The following is a 22,584-nucleotide window of genomic DNA, read 5'->3' as shown; positions in this document are numbered from 1 at the left end:
AGTTACTTACCTGTAACTGTTGTTCTCCAGCATGGGTCTGGCATGGATTCACATGCTCATGAATATTCCCCGTCGTCAGGCTGGGAATCCTCGGTAAAGAAAAAACCAGTATCAGTTTCGTTTCTGATCTGTCTTTCGTAGTAATAACCAATCACTGGTCTCTGCGTCATACTGACCACAGCCAATGACTGCCCTCTACCTAAGCACCGCCTCTGGCAGCCATCTTCAGATTTGGAAGCACGTGAAGTGGCAGTATGACCAAGTGAAGAGCCGCAGAGGGGTAGGCGGGAGGGTTCGCATGTGAATCCATGCCAGACCCATGCTGGAGAACAACAGTTACAGGTAAGTAACTTGTTCCTTCTCCAGCATGGGGTCTGGCATGGATTCACATGCTCATGAATAAAGAATACATAGCAGTACCCACATGCACAACCACGGGAGGTGGCAAAGGCTCAACATTAAGCATCACATCAAACTCAACATTAAGCAATCTTACCTCCTCACCAGGCTCACCTCAGGCGAACAGGTTGCGCAGCACTGCTTGGCCGACCCTGGACTCCTCCCTGGAATCCCGATCGACGCAGTAGAATTTCGTGAAGGTGTGCGTCGACCTCCACGTAGCAGCCCTGCAAATGTCCAGCAGGGGCACACCAGATAGGAACGCCGTGGTAGCTGCGATCGCTCTGGTGGAATGTGCTCTCGGACGGCCAGGCAGCGGTCGGTTTGCCAACCGGTGACAGTATATGATACAGCCGGAGAGCCACCTGGAAATAGAAGCCTTCGAGAGAGCCTTCCCCTGATTGACAGGTCCAAAGTTCACAAAGAGTTGTGACGTCTTCCGAAAACACTTCGTGCGATCCACGTAGAACTTCAGCGCTCTAGCCACATCCAGCGAGTGCAAAGTCCTCTCAGCCGGCGACAAAGGCGACGGGAAAAACACAGGCAACACCAAGGGTTCGTTGAGATGGAAGTCCGACGGCACCTTGGGCATGAAGGAGGGGTGCGTCCTGAGCACCACCCTCGTGTCGTGAAAAGTCAAGTATGGGGCCTTGCAGGAAAGGGCCTGGATCTCTCCCACCTGTCGTGCGGAGGTGATGGCCACAAGAAACGCTGTTTTCCACGACAGGAACTTCAACGGGGCCGAGTGCAGAGGCTCGAACGGAGGTCCCATGAGCTTGGTCAGCACCACGTTGAGCTCCCACGCCGGGGCCGGAGCCTTCACCGGCGGGAACGATCTGAACAGTCCCTTCATGAACTCTTTCACCAGACGATGAGACCACAAGGACGTCCGCCCCGTGGTTCTAGTGTATCGGGAGATCGCAGCAAGATGAATCTTGATGGACGCGTGTGCCAGTCCAGCTTTGGCCAGCGTCAACAGGTACGGCAGTACTTGGGGAGCCGTAATCCTTAGAGGGTTAATCTTCTGTGCGTGGCACCAGACAGAGAACCTCTTCCATTTGTGTCCGTAGCATTTGAGTCGAGGACGCCCTGGCCTTTGCAAGAACCTCTCTGCAGTCGGCCGGTATGTCGTATCCTCCAAACTCTAGCGCTGCAGGAGCCAGGCCTGCAAGTTCAGCGACTTCGGGTCGTGGTGGAGGATGGCGCCTCCTTCCCTGGAGAGCAGATCCGCGTCCACTGGCAGCTTGATTGACGGGGACGCTGACAAGTCCAGAAGGTCCGGGAACCATATCTGCCTCGGCCACGCAGGTGCGACGAGGATCATCCTGCACCGTGACCTCTTGAGCTGGTTGATGAGCCGGATCAGTAGTGGCAATGGAGGGAACGCGTATAGGAACAGGCCCGCCCAGGGGAACGAGAAAGCATCGCCCATGCTCCTTGGCTGGGGAAACCTGCTGGCGAACCTCCGGCACTTGGAGTTCGTCGCCGTCGCGAACAGGTCGATCTGGGGTGTGCCCCACCGTCGGAAGAGGCGATCCACTAGATCCTGCCGTAGTTCTCACTCGTGGCACGAGCGCAGCTCCCTGCTGAGTGAGTCGGCGATGGTGTTTTTTATCCCTGCCAGATGAAACGGCACCAGAAACATCCTTTGGGCGACGGCCCAATGCCACAGGTCCTGCGCCTCCTTGGACAGTGCTGGGGACCTGGTTCCGCCCTGTTTCCTGATGTAAAACATGGTGGTGGTGTTGTCGGTGAAGATCCTCACCACCTTGCCCTTGAGGGACGGAAGGAAGGACCTGAGGGCCCAGAACACTGCACGGAGCTCCAGGACGTTGATATGGAGGGACTTCTCCGTCGGGAGCCAAAGGCCTCTCGCGTGCAGATTTTCGGTGTGCGCTCCCCACCCTTCCAGGGAGGCATCCGTGGTCACTGTCTCCTGGTGGTCTGGGGTCTGGAAGTCCATGCCCGCCGTCAGATGCGCGCGGGTGCCCCACCACCGGACCGCTCGGCGGAAACTCTCGTCGAGTGTGATCCTCTCCTCGAAGCCGCCCGTCGTTTGGATCCAGCGCGCGTCCAGGAACTCCTGCAACGGGCGCATCCGGAGCCTGCACATGGGAATGAGGTAGATGCAAGAAGACATCATTCCGAGGAGGGACTTGATGGACCTCACCTTGGCCGCGTCGGAAACCAACATCCGCTGTACCTTGCCCAGGATGGACCTGGTCCTTTCCTCCGACGGGGAGGCCAGAAGGGACACTGTGTCGAGCTTCGCTCCCAGAAACAGTGCGTTTTGCGCGGGTACCAGGTGGGACTTGGCGTAGTTCACGGAGAATCCCAGGTCCATGAGAAGTTGGACGGTCCTTGCTGTGTGCTCCACGGCGAGCTCCCTCGTCTTGGCTCGGATGAGCCAGTCGTCCAGGTAGGGGTAGACGTGGATCCCCTCGCGGCGCAGCTGCGCCGCCACCGGTGCAAGGCACTTGGTGAATACCCTGGGTGCCGACCGTAGTCCGAAGGGGAGGGCTTTGAACTGGTAGTGACGCCCTTGGACCACAAACCTGAGGAATTTTCGGTGCCCCTTTAGGATGGGAATATGGAAGTAGGCATCCTCCAAATCCAACGACGACAGGAAGTCTCCTTCCTCCAGCTGACCCAGGACGTCCTGGAGGGTGACCATCCGGAACTTCTGCGCCTTGATGAACTTGTTCAGACGTCGCAGGTCTAGGATGGGGCGCCATCCCCCCGTCTTCTTCACGAGGAAGTATCTCGAGTAAACTCCGGAGCCCCGAAGCATCTTTGGGACGAGTTCGATGGCGCCTTTCCTGAGCATCGCCTTTACCTCCAGGAGAAGCTGAGGGACGTGAAGCTCTTTCCTGGCCACGGGGGGGACGCGCGGGCACCTTCTTTGAAACTCGAGCGCGTGGCCCCGGGCTAAGGCGTCCAGCACCCAACGGTCGGTGGAGATGGACTCTCACACGCTGACGAAGCTCGCCAGCCGGCCTCCCACCGGGGTGCTTCGGTGGGGGCCCGACCCCACGGCCGGTTCAATCCTGTTTCGACGAGGCTTTGCCGCCTTGACCTCCTTGGCGACGACGGCGGGGTCCGCCAGACTTGCCTCGTCCTCTGTAGGCCTCCTGAGACGACGAGCGGGCCGCTTGACGGTAGGTGGAGAAACCGCCGCCGGAACCTTTGGAGGCGCCCTTGCCTCCGCTGCTCCGAAAGGGCGTCCGTCGTTGCTGCAGAACCCCAAGGGCCCGGGCCGTCTCAGTGTCCGCTTTAATGGCCTGAAGGGAATCGTCCACTGTTTTCCCAAACAGGTTGTTCCCATCGAACGGCATGTCCAGGACTCTGGTCTGTACGTCTTGACGGAAGTCCGTAGCCTTGAGCCATCCACGCCGCCTAAGGCACACGCCGTTGCCCAACTGGCGAAACCCAGTGTCGGCGATGTCCGTCGCAATAGTGATGGCGTGGTCCGACGCCACCTCACCTTCCTGTAGGATCTCCAGGGCATCCGCCCTCTTGTCGTCCGGTAGGAAGTCCAGCAGGGGAGCCAGTTTGTACCATAGCTCCCTGTCGTAGCGGGCCACGATAGCCAAGGCGTTGGCCGCTTTAATCGTCGTCGCTGCAGACGAGATGACCTTGCGTCCCATAGCGTCCAATTTCTTTCCCTCGCCGTCCGGTGGGGAAGTCGATGTGGAGGCCGCACCCCCCCCGCTTTCTTCCTGGCCGCCGCGGAGACGACGGAGTCCGGGGTAGGCTGCGCCCGGAGGCACAGGGGGGCCGCGTCCGGGACCCGGTACTTCTTCTCGTACCGGTCTCTTCTAGCTGGCGTCGTGGAAGGGTTCTTGAGGAGGGCGAGGCCCTCATCCCAAATGTCGTCCAGTAGAGGCACCGCGAGGACCGTCTTCCTCTTGGCCTCGCGCCGTTGATAAAGGAATCCTTCCTTTTTCTTCTCCTCAGGGCAGAGTTGGAAAAGCTCGGATGCCCTGGCGATCATGGAGTGGAACGATCCAATCTCGTCAGGCGGAGAAGCCCTGGTGGGAGGTGACGACGGTAGATCCTCGTCGTATACCTCGTCGTCCGTACCCGTCGCTGCCGTGTCAGTCCCCGTATCATCCCCTCGGGTGGACGGGGAGGAGGGCTGGACGGGGCGCGACGGCTGAAAAGGAGGTGGAGGGTGAATCCTTCTTTTCTTGGGCGGGGGAACACCAGAAGGTCCCGGTTCAGGATCCCCCGACGGGAGAGGTTCCTCCGTCGGCAACGGTAGTCTCGTCCTTATCTCTGAGCATAAGGACTGTATAGCCAACAAAATGGCCGCCGAGTTGTCTTGCGGCGCTGGCAGAGGGGAATCCGACGGGCGATCAGGGGCCCCGTCGGCACCCTCGACGATGTCGTCGTCACCTGCGTCGGGATCCATCCCGACGGGCCGGTCTTCTTCCACGCCAAGGCCGTGGCTTAAGACCTCGATCAGCTCTTCCTCCGAGGTTGAAGCCGAATCTACGACGACGCCCTGCCCCCCTTTTTTCTTCCCCGCCGGGGATTTCACGGGGGTCCTATCGATGGGCACAAAAGAGGACTCCCTCCGAGGTGGCAGGGAGACTCTGAGCCCCGAGGTCGCCACCACTGGTGTAGCCTCCACAGGCTGAGCCAGGGCCGCCGCGACAGTTTCGATAGAGGGCTTGGCCGGATGGATTAAGGCCTTCACCACCTTAGGTGCGCTCACCGCCTTATCCTTGAGGGGGGGGGACACTGCCTCGCTCCCCCTCCGATGGGGCCTTTGAGCTCGACCGGGGCCTCTCCAGGAGCTTCGCCGGGTGCTCGCCCTTCCTCTTACCCGACCCAGAGCGTTGGCTCGTGGTTGAAGGTGCCGGGGAGGGTGCGCCCTGCCTGGCGCCCGTAGAGCCCGACCGTTCGGTGCTCCCGGTGCCAGCGGACTCGCGGTGCTTGGCCTTGTGTTGGACCCCCGTCGCCGGGGCGTCCTCAAAGGTCTTAGAAGACCGCTCGGATTTCTTCCTCTTCTTCTCGCCTGACGTTCCCTTCCAGCCAGTTGGCGAGACGTTGATGGCGGTCCTTCATGGTCCGCTCCGACATATTGCCGCAAAACGCACAGTCCTTCTCCACGTGCGTCTTGTCCTCATGTAAGCAGTAGAGACAAAAGGAGTGTTCGTCCTCCTTAAAGACGTTCTGCAGCTGGCATCCAGGGCAGACCATGAACAGCTTTCCGGGCGTCGAGCTTCCCTTCTCCTGGGCCATGTCTGGGCCTGAGAAGCTTCTGGAATCCTCCAAAAGCGTAGCTCGACGAAATCTTCACCCTTGAGGGGCGCAGACGAATCCGACACGGGTCCCCGTTGATCGGATGGAGAGTCGGTGGAGCTTGAGGCTCTTTTGACCGAAAAAAACGAAGTTTTTGAGAAAAAACATGAAAAAATAGCACTAACGCTCGAGAGCAATAGCACGAGGATCCCAACACATGAACGTGCGGTAAAAATCTGAAGATGGCTGCCAGAGGCGGTGCTTAGGTAGAGGGCAGTCATTGGCTGTGGTCAGTATGACGCAGAGACCAGTGATTGGTTATTACTACGAAAGACAGATCAGAAACGAAACTGATACTGGTTTTTTCTTTACCGAGGATTCCCAGCCTGACGACGGGGAATATTCATGAGCATGTGAATCCATGCCAGACCCCATGCTGGAGAAATGCAATATGTACTCACACACCATTACTTTACAACACTCCCTTTAACACTAGCATTGTGTAAGGGACTTAATATTTCAGTGAGGGTTGTAAATCAGTGGTGCAGTGTGAGTGAAGATTTAATTTTGGTGTGATGGACTTTGTGCACTTTACATCTGTTCCAAGTAGAGGCCAGATGTATGCTGAAAAAAATGAAAATAAAAGCAAACAATTTTCGGATTTCATTTTCGGTATGCGAGAAACCCAACATAAGTCTTGCTTTCAGTCCTTCACACATTTTTTACACCTTTGTTTACATGAATTTTCCTGTATCTCTATGTGAGGGAGTTTTACCCTCCAATCGTACTTATGGTAATTGTTTATATGCAATCCTTCCGTATCTCCCATTTCAAGCGTTTTACCCCCAGCTACAATTAAAATGTGATATCATGTATTTGTTTACATGCAATGTCTCTGTCTCTCTCAGTGCAGGAGATTTACCCTAAGTTGCACCTGTAATGCGATGTAACTAATTTATTAACATGTGCTGTGTCTGTATTTCTCAGTATCAGATGTATACCACTACGTGTTGCTGCTATATTTCCGGGTTAAAAAAACAGAAAAGACATTTAAAAAAAATAATATTAAAAGAGGGCATATGTAATGCACAATAATGCAGGACCATGATGTGTCGAGACAGTCAACAAAAATGGCGGAAGATTACATTTTCACTTTAATAGCAGGACTTCAAACTCAAACCCAAGGGCACTGGAAGCTCACAGGGATGGATGTACTGGGACTACAGGCCTAAAGGAGGGATAATTGATTCTAACAATATACAAAGCCATAACATCAAACACATACACCAGAAGGTGGCTAATTTGCACCACACAACATCTCTCTCTTTACCTCAAAATGTAATTTTGACACGCTGGGTGGACGGCTTTGCTCTGTTAGAGGACTCAGAATTTGGAATGTCCCCCCCTGGCTTCCTTCAAGTGTTTCAATTTTCGTAGCCACCGTGGACAAAGATACCTAAAGAAAACGTAGGCACAGTTAAAAATAGTGCAATGATGGAAAACTATTATTTTTGTTTCATTTAAATTGTATTTGTTTTAATCTTGAACAAACAATCCAATTGAACAAAAATAGATGGCTCCAACATTGTGCAACCAGACCCATTGAATGACATGTTTGTAGCAGATAACACCATCATCAGTTTGTTTTGGGGGGGAGGGGTAGTCAGATTTTGAAAACGCGTCACATTAAGAGAGGAAAAAATAGTAGACAGCAATGGGAAACCCACAAGAACATACATGGTATCCAACAACCACCACAGAATAGCCTTTTATCCAGACTTATGTGGGGTCCTGGCCATAATGTTGCTTAACCAGCAAGAACCTGCTGTTAAATAGGAAGATGCTCAGCTGCAGACTCCATTCCCTACAGGTTCACCAGAATACTGCACGCCAGTAGAGCTATCCTCATTCCTATCCTGTATGATGAAGACAAGATCATACTTTAAAAGGATGTTATTTTGCCTCATAACACTACACGTATCTTTTCATGTGAATCTGCATTTGTTTCCTGAAAGCCTCATGCACTTTGGACCCAGCCTTCCTTATATATGCTAAAAAGTCCTCTGAACCCATGGCTACGAGTAACATTAAACGAGCCAAGAGAATTAATTTCTGGAGTGGTTGGGCGGGTTAGTGTCAAATCAACTCGAAGGATTAGCAAGTTCCAAGCTCTTTCCCTTCCTTTGACCTTTGAGCCAGATACTATCTTTTGTAAAGACAAGGATGTTTCTTCACCCAAGACTTCAATCTATTTTCCATGTTGCCCAGAATATCAATTTGCTATCATGGCTTATGGATTAACAGAAGACTAGAGACCATTAAAATTGTAATGTCAGATTCACCTTGTTCACCTCAAGTAAGATCAAGTTTAGTGCAAACATTTGGGGTACCTCCAAAATCTCCATAGGTACGTGGTCAGGAGTACATCCTCCCCTTGACCCTACTATATGTCGGCTTCTCCCTCCTTGTCAAGCTTTGGCAAATAGTCTTTCGGACCTCTGATCCACTACTACAAGAACTGCCATCTTTTATGGGTGTCTTCTCTACTCTTCTCTTTTTTCTCCAAACTCTCCTCTTCCTCTCTTGATTTTATCCACCCCCTTCTCTTCTCCTCCTCCTTCTCTGCATCAGGTCCTCTCTGCATGCTCCCCTCTTCACCGTCAGACTTAACTCGCAACCCCCTTTCCCCCTGTTGTTGCACTTCCCTATATAATAGCAAGGCTGTGGCCGGTAGCGTAAGCCTAAGATTGCGGTCAAGATATGTGAGCAGGAGGATCATGTGTGGTGACTGGGTAGGGCATAGCAATCAACAGTTTCCCAGCTGGTTTGAGGTGTCAATGTTAGAAAGTAGAGGTTTTCCATCTTGGGAATAGTTCCCCCGCAGGTCCCAGTCGGCTGATTCCATATGAAGGCGGCCAAGCTGTCAACCTCCCGTTCTTTTCTTGACATGATTTTGGTCTCCTTCTTGACAACCATGTGTGCCTGCGAGCTGAGGTAAGCAGGTCCCAGGCAAGTATCGATGAAAACTATTTGCAAGATTGTTTCTTGCTAAAATACAAGTATCGTTATAGTCCATGTACGGCTTGCCGACACCTACGATGCAGGCTCAGGACCAGTGCAACTTTCACTCCTCCAGCCACTTGTTTCAGTATCTGTAACATAATTCACAGGCCATAATTAAGTTCTTGGGGATGTCAGGAACCCCTTACAGATGGATGGAATTGGGAACATGTGGGATACTCCAAATACTGCCTCTGAGGACTATATCATAGACGAGTGGTGCTACCCTTTCCCCAAAGTCACCCCCTCCAATCTTTTAGCCTCACGTGTGTGATATTGTCAGATACCCTTCTACTTTTCAGAGGGCAAGAACTCTGCATAACTTGGGTGTTTGGAGATCTATCAAATTATACCCAAAGCGTACAAAAGATATTTCTAATTGTTTTTAACTTATAATGATTATGCTTCTGGCAAAATACGCAGCAAGGCCTCAATTGCTCTTTCGTTTGTTTCTTGCATTATATAGAACATGTTATACAAAAGTGGGAATCTTTCCTGGTGAGATGCTTAGCTCACGCAGGGTGGGACAAGGCTACTAATGTAGCCTAACAGCACCAGGTACATCACAAAACCATTGGTCAGAAAGCAAAATGGGCTGCATTCGTTTTTATCAGATGCACAATTTGGTCAAATGAGAATCTTTGGATTAAGTGGGCAAATATATAGGCTGCTCCATCCCCTCCCCAAAATCAATATTCATGCTATCAAATCTTCTCATGAGCTTGTAGGCAGGAGGACTGCACATACTACTACTAGGTTAAATCACTGCATAGTAGTACTTTCTGAGCCAGTGATGCAGATGCAAATTAACTTCCAAGGTTGTTCCATGATGCTTTGTCGTCATATGATACTAAAGGGCTGCACACGTAGCAATCCAGGTCCTGATGAAAAGATGGGAAGGCTGATAATTCCACCCATCTCAATACGCTGAAGTATTTGTCGACCTGCAAAGTGTACAGAATTTGGTGGGAAAATGCAAGGGGAAATATATGTAACAATACATAAAGAGGTGCTGGTGACAAAACTGCAGAAGAAAGAAAACATTTTATGTAAGTGAATTGCTGAGTGAAGAATGAATGAGCTATGAATGGTGGTGGCTTAAAAGACGCCATCATTCTGCTATTTTCATTAAGTAAAGGAATCGTTTTAGTAAAAGATTAAGAAACATTTGAAGCAACCAACCCGGAAGCAGTAAAATAGCCTCCTTTGGATCAACACGGTTGACGGCCCAGGATCCTAGCTCATTAAGGGCAAATCCCAATTGTTGGTTCTTAGAGTTACCAATAAGTGTCCTTAGGAGCCTGGGGACTCGAGACAGATCCAAGTTTGCTCACACCTTTGAGTCATTCCTTTGAAGCACAACCTGTTTTTCTTTTCACACCAAATGATTATGCTACTTTACATACGAATGGTGAAAGAATTAAAAAGGAATACATTTTTGGCTTCACACTTTGATTTATCGATATGTATTTGAAGTTGATCCTTTACATTTCCAATTGCTGAATGATTGATTTTATTGAATTATTAATAAAGCACAAGTTTGCCTTCAGGCCTCTTAGCGCTGGAGAAAGTAGAAGTAAATTAAATGGTGTGTAAGAGGCACAAAAATAATAATGAGAAAACATTGATATAATTTAAAGAAAAAAAACGTGATACATAGAAAGAATGCCCAACTGGATCAATAAATGGTCAAGCAGAAGAGTGATGCTCCCAATGTCATGGGCCACAAGGACATCCTGCTGGGGTGCTCAGTCCCGCCAGACCCTACTTGCCTGCAGCTTGAAAATAAGGTGGACAACTCTCAAACAGTCCAAGGAGGAGGAAGAGCCATCAGAGTGGCATCCATACGCTGCACCGAATCGTTGGATTCATTTCATGCCGGAAGCCCAATCCCAGACCAGTTCTATGACCGGGTCTGGACCTTGACCGTCTCAACCGGGAGCAAGAGGCCCTTACAGTGTGTTTGCCAGAGCCAGCCCTACTCCAGAGGAGGGGTGAGGGAGTTGGAGGGAGGGCAGTGTATGTCTCATTATAGGTAAATGGTACCACACTCAATCACCCAATGCCAGCCGCACCCCATTCTGGTCAGTGTTCTCTCTTTTCCTTTTTAGGACCACAGATCCCAGAAATTCCTGCTAAAGAAAAAGCCAGGGAAAACAGCCTATGAGGGCCAGAGTGGTGCTTCTAGAGGACATCACGAATTTAGTGGCTGGAGGAAGATGAGGAATCATTCACAACACCCAGATGCCCCCTCTGAACACCCATAACTGCGGCTATCAGAGCACTCGGTACTTGCCTAAACATGTCCCAAGCCAGTATCCACCCCCGGTCCTGTGCCCATCACATGTAGGTCACTGAGCGCATCAGGACCAGTGCACCTATTGTAAAGAATGGGGTCACTGGGAGTACAACTGTCCTCAGTAGATTCAGCATCAGCAGAACAAGACCACAGCCCTGTCTGCCCAGAACAAATCACAGCTCCCAGCACCATGCTCGCCTGGTCCCTTTCAGCTCCCCGCTTAGCCTAGAGCACAATGCCGGTTCTGGGCCAGAAACCCAGGCTAGATCCCAGACCAATCCCCCAGCCAGTAGTAAAAACAAACAGTCAGGGGGCCTCTTCTGGCACCGCCTTGCTGGACCCAGAAGATGTAACCCTGGCACCCCAACTCCTTGCCCCAATATCCCCTTCCCACCCAGCGGCCCCTATGGGACAGCACAGATAGGCAAAAAGTGTGCCAGGATGCTGCCGGATACAGGAGCCACCTTCAGCACACTGGGGCTGGGGGGAGGTCCCGGATTCCCCATTGTCCGGCCTGACTGTCACAGCTGTAGGACTAGAGGACATCCCATCTAAGGTGCCTGTATCATTGTGGTGCACTGTGTCCTCTGGCCCACTACATCACTCCACTCGACCCTGTTGCTGCTGTCCTAACCTTTTGTCTGCATTCTGTTGTAAATTCTGTGTCCCTGGCCCATCCACCCCAGTTCTCCTGTACAAATTCCATTAACAAAACTGACACCATTGGTCCACACACTGCAGGCTACCCTAGGGATGAAATAGAACGCACAGTTTGGGGAAAAGAGAAAGGAAGAATGGGGAGCTTCAAGTTGGCAAATGTGGGCGCACAGACAGGACAGGACCGGGAGGGTAGCTCAGCGGCAACGTGCTCGCCTTGGAAGCAACACGACACAAAGCAACACAGGTTCGATCCCCGGGTCCGTGCTTAGAATCCTCTGGGTATTTAAGCGCGTTATAAATACGCAACTAAGACAAAAAACTATTAAGCAACTGAAAAACGAACAATTCCTGTAACAGCGCCTCGATGCCCACGGGCTGTCTGAGCGCTTTAAAAATGCAAATAAGTTGGCCAGATGCTTTGCCCTTTGCCGTCATGTGCATGAAAAGTATGTCCAGCAGCTTTGCTGGACTTTCTATTTGAGAGCATGGTGGCAAGAACACTGCCTCTGCCCACTGCATCCCCACCTCTGTGAACAGGTTGCTTTTGACACGGACTGATGATTCAGTTCTGACATATTTGAAACACCTTACTTCAGTCATGAGACAGATCTACAGCCAGGTCAGCGAGGCACAGCCTGTGCAAAGGCAGCCAAGATTACATATAGTGCAGGAGGGAGAGCTAGGAGATTGCATCCCAAAGAATGGACTATTTTCCACCAAAATCTGTCCTCAACCCCGCTCAGCAACTCTGCTGGCATGGGAACAGTCCATTAGATATTTCTTTGGACCCTTGAACTGTGATTTTATTTGACCTTAATATTTTGATAGCACATTTTGTATTTTTTTAATGTTTTTGAATAATTTCTGCCATTTTTTAACTTTAATGTTATATTTATTTTAATAATTGAGTTTTCATTTTTTTCATCTTTCAATTTGGGATTTTGTTCTTGAATTGAATTTATTTTAAATTGTTATTTCGGCATTTTCTATTTTAATATTTTCAACATTTTAAAAATAATTGTACATTTCAATATTTTATATATTTAGTTTGTCTCTTAATTTTGGATTAAGTTTTAAGCTTTAACTCTTGAAAGCAAATAGTTTTCCCATTTGTTTTGCTTTGGCATTTGTGAGTTGCGATATTTGGAGTATTGTATGTTTGGAGTTCGAACTGCAATTAAGGAGTAACAGTTCCGCTTTTGAATGTCACCTAGTATCTCAATGCGACCATCATATGTCTAGGGTGTACCAATCTCACTTTGTTATAAGTTTATTTTATTTTACATTTTCTGTTCCTGCATAAGAGCCTTGCCTTTCATCTTTCATTTTTGCACTATGCCATCGTCCTGTCTTTATGTACTGGCTTTGAACTTTTCATCTGCTTCCCAAGGAGTTGGAAGACAGATACCCTGACTCATCTGTACACGCTCTGCTCCAACTGGGTGTTCTTGCTCCCCATGGGTCCCCAAAGCCAATCTGTAATGTCTGCCATCAGCCAGTTCATCACACTTGCTCTGCTCTTCTCTCCTGCGTTAACAGACTGCCTCTATATCCACCATTTGGCGGCACACAAACTCCTGGATCTCTGCCCATATGCCTCCCCATCAGGGCGCAGAATTCCCGCTCCAAGTCGTACCTGCCATCATCTCTGAACTATTCCTCTGCCATCCCGGGAAGCCCAGTGTACACCTGGAAAAAGCAGTTTTAACTGTACCATACTAGGACACCATCCCTGTGTGCGTCAAGTGAGAAAGATAAGGGGCAGAAAATGTGGGCAGCACCACCAGATGCCAGTCCACGGTGCTCGGGTCGTACGAGTGCCCCTGCCTATGCAGCAAACTAGACAGCCTCTTCCTGCAAGACTGCCTTCTACCTTACACTGCCTGCCGGGTATGGAAGATACCTTTGCCTGAGTGCCAGCTGACAGACACCTGGTTGGCACCTGAAGAACTCTTCTAGATCTGTGGTAGCAAGGCCTAAATGCAGCTGCCTAATGTCTGGAGCAGCAGCTGTGCCCCGTTGCTATCAGGGTCACAAAAGAAAGCCACCCTGGAAAGATCCAAAATGCCCGTCACCTACAATAAGCCTAATGAACACTGACACTCCTGATGGACGCACAGCTGTATGGCACCGCATTAATACCCCCAGATGGATGTCATGAGAGTAGGTTGGGCTAAATATTGGTTGCAAGCAATTCTGGAAGTGGTGGTGAATGAAACGGTCTTACTGTGAACATTGGCCGCCGAGCAGAGGGAGTTAAAAAATTGCCTCTAAAAGAAAACAAAAAAAAAAAAAGAAAAAAACCACATATGATATTGGCTTCTGATGGCAGAATGGGTGGATGGCAGAGTGGGTGCACTTATTGGATTAGAGCAGTGTGTATGTGTTGCAGGCTTCTCTGACATCACTTAATTGGAGCCACCCCCAAGGATACAGCCAAAGACTTTCTGAATGGAATAAAAGACTGGTTCAGCTCCTTCTGGGGAAAATTGCTTTCACATATCTTGTATGCTGTTGGGGGCAGGGTTGCTTGCACTAATTGTCATCTGCAAACTACTCTGGTGCTTCCCATCAAACTGTTGCCAAACTCTTGGACACTACTTTACCATGGCTCATATCCCCCTCACATCCTGGAATCCAGACTCAAAGCAAGAACTTTCCGGATAAAGGAGTGGCGCTGGTCATCAGCCCAGTTGATGTGCCCATTTTCAGGAGCAGAGGGGAGCTGTGGAAATGACAGTTTCTATGTCCCCTTTTATTTGCAATGTAGTACATTACTTTTAATGTTGCCACTGTATTCAATGTATTGCACAACTTCATTTTCCAAAGTATTGGGTGACTTATTTTTCTGAAATGTATGTTCCTCTGTGTCCCCTGCACTCTGTGGGTGGGGGGTTGTGGACCTAAGCCATGATCCCTCAAAAGAACCAGTTATATCTGTTGCTCAGCTACAGCCTGGAACCCCTTTCAACTCGTCCTCTCACTCGCCCCACCCTATTAGTAATCTCCCCTTTGTCTTGGCACGAAGCCTCACTGAACCATGCAAAACCCGTTCCACTTATTTTGTCCATCATGGTTGGAGAGCTCTGCAAAGCAACTTGTCCACACAATGGAATTATCCTGAGTCACCAAACTAGCCCCTGTTCTGGGAATCTCCTCCATTCCTTAGTCCAACAAGTAACGTCCCCATTTGGCCCCAACTACCCAGCACTGTATAATTTCATCTCCCCATACCCTACAATTAACATCCCTTCTGGGCTCAAACTGCCAACTCCACTGACCTGGGAATCACATCGAATACCTGAAAGTGTGTGTCCCACTCTGCATCCCAAATCCCCTGGAAACAACACTGGCAACACTTGCCCAAACAAACACTTGCCTGGGTGAGAGGCCGGTCCTGCAGTGGGAGAGAACAACAGCCTTATATAAGCCTGTGGAGAGAGGACTGGGAGTTCTCTCTTTTTTCCTTGGCTGCTGGCAGTGTGGTGTGCTGACGTGGGTAGGGGGCAGAGGTCCTTCTGGTAGGTACCCTTCCCCCTGTCTGGCCTTATCCTTCTCCTCTGGTTCCCTTCCACCCCAACCCTGCTCTATTTTTTCCACCAGTGGGTCTCCTGACCTCTGTCTCTTCTTCCCTGGCTTCTCTCTGCCGGCCTCTCAGTCTCTGTTCCCTTGTACCTTTGTCCCCTTTCCCCCCTGTGCCCCTGTTCCCTCTGTCCCCCTGAGTTCCTGTGTCTGCCCCCCCTGTGCCCCTGTTCCCTCTGTCGCGAGTCCGTGTCTGCCCCCCTGTGTGTCTGTTCTGCTGTGTCTCTCTTTGTGCCACTCTGCGCCGGCCTCTCTCATTTTCCCCCTCACCATCGCTACCAGCCCCCCCCCTTCTCCAACTCTTCCCTTTCTCCCTTGGTGTCCCTTCCCCCCTTTGCATTCAAGGGCACTCCCAGGCCCTAGGTTCCATGTCAGTGGGTGTGCCTAGCTAGACCAGTGTGTCAAAGGTATCCTGCTGACAATGGGTTTACTCCTCTTCCTGTAATAAATGTGCTCCTGGTTTCTACAAAGACTTTGGTGCCTTCATTGTGTTCCCACTTTTCAGTGTAGCTTACCTGTTATTACCGGAGGGGAGGGGGGGCAGTCCGTCTGCATACACAACACATCCTCATCGGGTCTGTTGACTACCCTAGTCCAAAACTGTGGCCCTGTCTGGGGTCTCCCTCACGGCCTCCCCCATTTTGGCCTGCCTCCCACTTCCACAAAAGTGTTAAGGGTGTGTCCTGCTTTGTGAGTGGGGCGGGATATCAGCTGGGTCATGCTCAAAGCCCCCAAGTTATGGATGAGTGATGGGTCACATGGTTGGAGGGAACATTAAACCAGATGTTGAAATCTCCTGATATGGTGAGGAAAAGGTGAGAGATTATGATGGCAGACAGGGAGCTGCTAGCCAGGATGTCTGTAAATGAGTAGGAAAAAGGGAGATGGATTTTTATTAGTACAGATTTGCAGTCAGTGTTACAGGGTTGTTTTTCAGAGTGTAGAACTGAGAAGTGTGGTTTGTGAAGGATGGCTAATCCTCCAGCTCTGCTGGACCTATTATGAATGATAAGGGAGTAGCCAGGAGGGAAGGCCTTGTGTGCAATGGGTTCGAAGTTGTTAGAAAACCAAGTTTCAGTGATGAAGAGGATGTCAGGGTTTTCCTCAGTGATAAAGTACAAAATTATGTGTTTGTTTATGGAGACAGGTCAGGTGTTTACGAGGATGCAAGAGAGCAGGAGAGGATTGTGAGGGAGGGTAGCTCTTGGAGTGAGAGTAGGGATTGGAGGGGGAGGGTGATCTAGGAAGATATGCACAGGGTTGTGGGTGGGGCGAGAGAAGGGGTGTGGGAGAGGATCCACGGTGGGGTGGGTCCAAAGAGGGCAGGTTTGGGGGAGTGGAAAAGAGAGATTGGATGGGGTTGGGAGTTGGAGGGGGACAGCAGGGTGTAAGGAAGGGGCGCCTCTTTCGGGGCAGAATGATGGAGCGATGTCATGCAGAGGAAGTGGCCTTTGTGTTCAGTGGGCAACTAGAAGCCAATGGAGTGTGTGTGAGTGTAGGAAGGGCTTTTGAAAGTGACATGTTAGCCAAGGCGGCCTGAGCTACACTTAGGGAATGGAAATGTGAATTTGGGAAGATGGGAGGAGGAATTGAGCGGGAGGGAGTTGGAGGGTTGGGAAGAGGGGGGTGGAGTGGGCTAAAAGGAGAATGTGTAGGGGTGAAAAGAGGCGAGGCACGATAGAGGAGGTAGGGTGTAGAGGGAGATAGGGCTGAAGCTCTAGTTTCTCGAACACCAGCGTACAGCTCTATTCTGGGAAGTGTGGGATGCACTAGGGAAAGGGAATTGTGAGGATGGAGGATGAGAGGAGGGTGTAAGGTGGAGTGATGAGGAGATTTGGGTAGGTTTGGGAGGATAGGGGTGAGGGGGTGCACGTATGGGTGATGGGAGAGTGGGCGAGATGGAGAGGCCGGAGGAAAAGTGCTGGAGAAGGAATATTTGTCAGGTTTCTGCAGCACCAGGCCACAGCTCTATTCTGGGACGAGTGAGGCATGATGGGGAGCTAGAGTAGCGTATAGGGCCTGGAATGTAGTTGGAATCAAAGGAAAAGTGCCTGAAACATGCAGCTAGAATGAGAACAAGAGCAGTGTCTGACAGAAGCAGTTGGATGCAAAAACCTGAACAGAGCCTGAAAGAGAGCCTGAACGTAGCTAGTTTCAATGCAAGAATGGTGCCTGACCAATGCAGCTAGAATGAGACCATGAGTGGTGTATGGCTAAGCTGTTAGATGCATAACCTGAACAGAGCCTGCAATTTCCCCCTGTAATTGCGCGATCTGAATGACACAAGGCCTAGTAAGATCGTTTTGTCCTCCTTCTGTCATCCCTTCCATGTCTTGTCATGCCTAGAAACACTTGTGTACAGGCGCGTTAGAAATGACTTCTCATATCATATATCATGTAGCTACAGTCAAACAAGAGCAGACACCGAAATGCAGATCGCTGTAAGCATGCAACATTAGCTGAGTGTGAGGTACCTCACCTGGAGTAGTTGGGGGCTATCTGCTTTTTAAAAACTGTGTCCAACAGTGTAAGTGAAAAGGGATTCGCCAAGGGGCTACACTCCATACAATTCACCAAGAAGTGTATATGGCTATACCGTCACGAGCATGCCCTAATTAACAAGGTCTGCAACCTTTGGCTCTCCAAATGTCTTGGACAATTCCCATCAGCCCTTGCCCGCATAAGCAATAGGGAGGGATCATAGGAGCCCTAGTCCAAAACGTCTTGTGTAGTTCTTCCTCATATCCATTACTCTTGTATGATAGAATGTTGTATTATGTTATTAATCTAACAATACCATGAAGCTGAGCACACGTTAACTTCCTCTACTACACATACTTGACCAAATTTGACCATCTTCAATTGTCTAACCTTTCCAAGAGCATTTAGATATTGTAGCTGAATTATTAAAAGGAATGTGAAATTAAAGACTTATCTATGAGACAGTCTTGGCATTTTGTGGGGGGTGCGGGAGGGACGGGAGACCACTCATTCTCACAGCAGTTCTTAAGTGGGTTCTTTTGGACATAAATGAGAGTTAACTGCCTGTAACATTGAAGCTGCACTAGAAAAGTAACATTCAAATGTGTAAATAATGCTCATGAATATTCCCCGTCGTCAGGCTGGGAATCCTCGGTAAAGAAAAAATCAGTATCAGTTTCGTTTCTGATCTGTCTTTCGTAGTAGTAACCAATCACTGATCTCTGCGTCATACTGACCACAGCCAATGACTGCCCTCTACCTAAGCCCCGCCTCTGGCAGCCATCTTCAGATTTGGTAGCACGTGAAGTGGCAGTATGACCAAGTGAAGAGCCGCAGAGGGGTAGGCGGGAGGGTTCGCATGTGAATCCATGCCAGACCCATGCTGGAGAACAACAGTTACAGGTAAGTAACTTGTTCCTTCTCCAGCATGGGGTCTGGCATGGATTCACATGCTCATGAATAAAGAATACATAGCAGTACACACATGCACAACCACGGGAGGTGGCAAAGGCTCAACATTAAGCATTACATCAAACTCAACATTAAGCAATTCTTACCTCCTCACCAGGCTCACCTTAGGCGAACAGGTTGCGCAGCACTGCTTGGCCGACCCTGGACTCCTCCCTGGAATCCCGATCGACGCAGTAGAATTTCGTGAAGGTGTGCGTCGACCTCCACGTAGCAGCCCTGCAGATGTCCAGCAAGGGCACACCAGATAGGAACGCCGTGGTAGCTGCGATCGCTCTGGTGGAATGGGCTCTCGGACGGCCAGGCAGCGGTCGGTTTGCCAACTGATGACAGTACATGATACAGCCGGAGAGCCATCTGGAAATGGAAGCCTTCGAGAGAGCCTTCCCCTGATTGACAGGTCCAAAGTTCACAAAGAGTTGTGACGTCTTCCGAAAACACTTTGTGCGGTCCACGTAGAACTTCAGCGCTCTAGCCACATCCAGCGAGTGCAAAGTCCTTTCAGCCGGCGACGAAGGCGACGGGAAGAAAACAGGCAACACCAAGGGTTCGTTGAGGTGGAAGTCCGACGGAACCTTGGGCATGAAGGAGGGGTGCGTCCTGAGCACTACCCTCGTGTCGTGAAAAGTCAAGTACGGGGCCTTGCAGGAAAGGGCCTGGATCTCTCCCATCCATCGCGCGGAGGTGATGGCCACAAGAAACTCTGTTTTCCACGATAAGAACTTCAACAGAGCAGAGTGCAGAGGCTCGAACGGAGGTCCCATGAGCTTGGTCAGCACCACGTTGAGCTCCCACGCCGGGGCCGGAGCCTTCACCGGCGGGAACGATCTGAACAGTCCCTTCATGAACTCTTTCACCAGACGATGAGACACACGTCCGCCCCGTGGTTCTGGTGTATCGGGAGATCGCAGCAAGATTAATCTTGATGGACGCGTGCGCCAGTCCAGCTTTGGCCAGCGTCAGTAGGTACGGCAGTACTTGGGGAGCCGTAATCCGTAGAGGGTTAATCTTCTGTGCGTGGCACCAGACAGAGAACCTCTTCCATTTGTGTCCGTAGCATTTAAGAGTTGAGGACGCCCTGGCCTTTGCAAGAACCTCTCTGCAGTCGGCCGGTATGTCGTATCCTCCAAACTCTAACGCTGCAGGAGCCAGGCCTGCAAGTTCAGCGACTTCGGGTCATGATGGAGGATGGCGCCTCCTTCCCTGGAGAGAAGATCCGCGTCCACTGGCAGCTTGATTGACGGGGACGCTGACAAGTCCAGAAGGTCCGGGAACCATATCTGCCTCGGCCACGCATGTGCGACGAGGATCATCCTGCACCGTGATCTCTTGAGCTGGTTGATGAGCCGGATCACCAATGGCAATGGAGGGAACGCGTATAGAAACAGGCCCTCCCAGGGGAACGAGAAAGCATCGCCCATGCTCCTCGGCTGGGGAAACCTGCTGGCGAACCTCCGGCACTTGGAGTTCGTCGCCGTCGCAAACAGATCGATCTGGGGTGTGCCCCACCGTCGGAAGAGGCGGTCCACTAGATCCTGTCGTAGTTCCCACTCGTGGCACGAGCGCAGCTCCCTGCTAAGTGAGTCGGCGATGGTGTTTTTTATCCCTGCCAGATGAAACGGCACCAGAAACATCCCTTGGGCGACGGCCCAATGCCACAGATCCTGCGCCTCCCTGGACAGGGCTGGGGACCTGGTTCCGCCCTGTTTCCTGATGTAGAACATGGTGGTGGTGTTGTCGGTGAAGATCCTCACCACCTTGCCCTTGAGGGACGGAAGAAAGGACCTGAGGGCCCAAAACACTACACGGAGCTCCAGGACGTTGATATGGAGGGACTTCTCCGTCGGGAGCCAAAGCCCTCTCGCGTGCAGATTTTCGGTGTGCGCTCCCCACCCTTCCAGGGAGGCATCCGTGGTCACTGTCTCCTGGTGGCCGGGGGTCTGGAAGTCCATGCCCGCCGTCAGATGCGCGCGGGTGCCCCACCACCGGATCGCTCGTCGGAAACTCTCGTCGAGTGTGATCCTCTCCTCGAAGCTGCCCGTCGTCTGGATCCAGCGTGCGTCCAGGAACTCCTGCAACGGGCGCATCCGGAGCCTGCACAGGCGGATGAGGTAAATGCAAGAAGACATCATTCCGAGGAGGGACTTGATGGACCTCACTCTGGCCGCGTCCGCAATCAGCATCCGCTGCACCTTGCCCAAGATGGCCCTCGTCCTTTCCTCCGACGGAGAGGCCAGAAGCGACACTGTGTCGAGCTTCGCTCCCAGAAACAGTGTGTCTTGCGCGGGCACCAGGTGGGACTTGGCGTAGTTTATGGAGAATCCCAGGTCCGTGAGAAGTCTTGCCATGTGCTCCACGGCGAGCTCCTTCGTCTTCGCTCGGATGAGCCAGTCGTCCAGGTAGGGGTAGACGTGGATCCCCTCTCGGCGCAGCTGCGCCGCCACCGGTGCGAGGCACTTGGTGAACACCCTGGGTGCCGACCTCAGTCCGAAGGGAAGGGCTCTGAACTGATAGTGACGCCCTTGGACCACGAACCTGAGAAACTTTCAGTGTCCCTTTAGGATGGGAATATGGAAGTAGGCATCCTCCAAATCCAACGACGACAGGAAATCGCCCTCCTCCAGCTGACCTAGGACGTGTTGGAGGGTGACCATCCGGAACTTCTGTGCCTTGATGAATTTGTTCAGTCGTCGTAGGTCCAGGATGGGACGCCATCCTCCCGTCTTCTTCTTCACAAGGAAGTATCTTGAGTAAACTCCGGAGCCCCGAAGCCTCTTTGGGACGAGCTCGATGGCGCCCTTCTTGAGCATCGCCTTTACCTCCAAGAGAAGTTGAGGGACGTGATGTTCTTTCCTGGCCACAGGGGGGACGCGCAGGCACCTCTTTAGAAACTCGAGCGCGTGGCCCTGGGCTAGGGCGTCCAGCACCCAACGGTTGGAGGAGATGGACTCCCACACGCTGACTAAGGCCGCCAGCCGGCCTCCCACCGGGGTGCTTCGGTGGGGGCCCGACCCCACGGCCGGTTCAGTCCTGCTTCGACGAGGCTTTGCCGCCTTGACCTCCTTGGCGACGACGGCGGGGTCCGCCTGACTTGCCTCGTCCCCTGTAAGCTTCCTGCGACGACGAAGGGGCCGCTTGACGGTAGGTGGAAAATCCGCCGCCTGAACCTTTGGAGGCACCCCGTTAGCCCCCGCCGCTCCGAAAGGGCGGCCGCCGTTGCTGGAGAACCCCAAGAGCCCGGGCCGTCTCCGGGTCTGCCTTGACGGCTTGCAGGGAATCGTCCACTGTTTTCCCAAACAGGTTGTTTCCGTCGAACGGCATGTCCAAGACTCTGGTCTGCACGTCCTGACGGAAGTCAGTAGCCTTGAGCCATCCACGCCGCCTAAGGCACACGCCGTTGCCCAACTGGCGGAATCCAGTGTCAGCGATGTCCGTCGCAATCGTAATGGCCTGGTCCGACGCCACCTCTCCTTCCTGCAGGATCTCTAGGGCATCCGCCCTCTTGTCGTCCGGTAGGAAGTCCAGCAGGGGGGCCAGTTTGTACCACAACTCCCTGTCGTAGCGGGCTACGATAGCCAAGGCGTTGGCCGCCTTAATCGTCGTCGCCGCAGACGAGATGACTCTGCGTCCCATCGTATCCAATTTCTTTCCCTCGCCGTCCGGCGGGGAGGTCGACGTAGAGGCCGCGCCCCCCCCCCTCTTTCTTCCTGGCCGCCGCGGAGACGACCGAGTCCGGGGTCGGCTGTGCCCGAAGGCACAAGGGGGCCGCGTCCGGGACCCGGTACTTCTTCTCGTACCGATCCCTTCTAGCCAGCGTCGTGGATGGGTTCTTGAGGAGGGCGAGGCCCTCATCCTAAATATCGTCCAGTAGAGGTACGGAGAGG

General features: G+C 51.7%; 1 protein-coding gene across 2 annotated transcripts in view; it reads right to left on the bottom strand.

The window, feature by feature from the left end:
• SPRED1 (sprouty related EVH1 domain containing 1) overlaps nt 1-22,584 on the bottom strand; it is a 522,489-nt gene that overhangs the window by 57,719 nt on the left and 442,186 nt on the right. For both annotated transcript variants that reach the window (XM_069638551.1, XM_069638550.1), the window contains one exon: nt 6,980-7,105. In XM_069638551.1, the coding sequence (XP_069494652.1) occupies nt 6,980-7,105 (126 nt within the window). The remainder of the gene's footprint in view (nt 1-6,979; nt 7,106-22,584) is intronic.

Source organism: Ambystoma mexicanum, chromosome 14 (genome assembly GCF_040938575.1).
Source record: "Ambystoma mexicanum isolate Mex_15411 chromosome 14, UKY_AmexF1_1, whole genome shotgun sequence".
Classification (NCBI taxonomy): Eukaryota; Metazoa; Chordata; class Amphibia; order Caudata; family Ambystomatidae; genus Ambystoma; species Ambystoma mexicanum.
The sequence above is the reverse complement of the archived record's forward strand: the minus strand, read 5'-3'. Positions and strand labels throughout refer to the sequence as shown.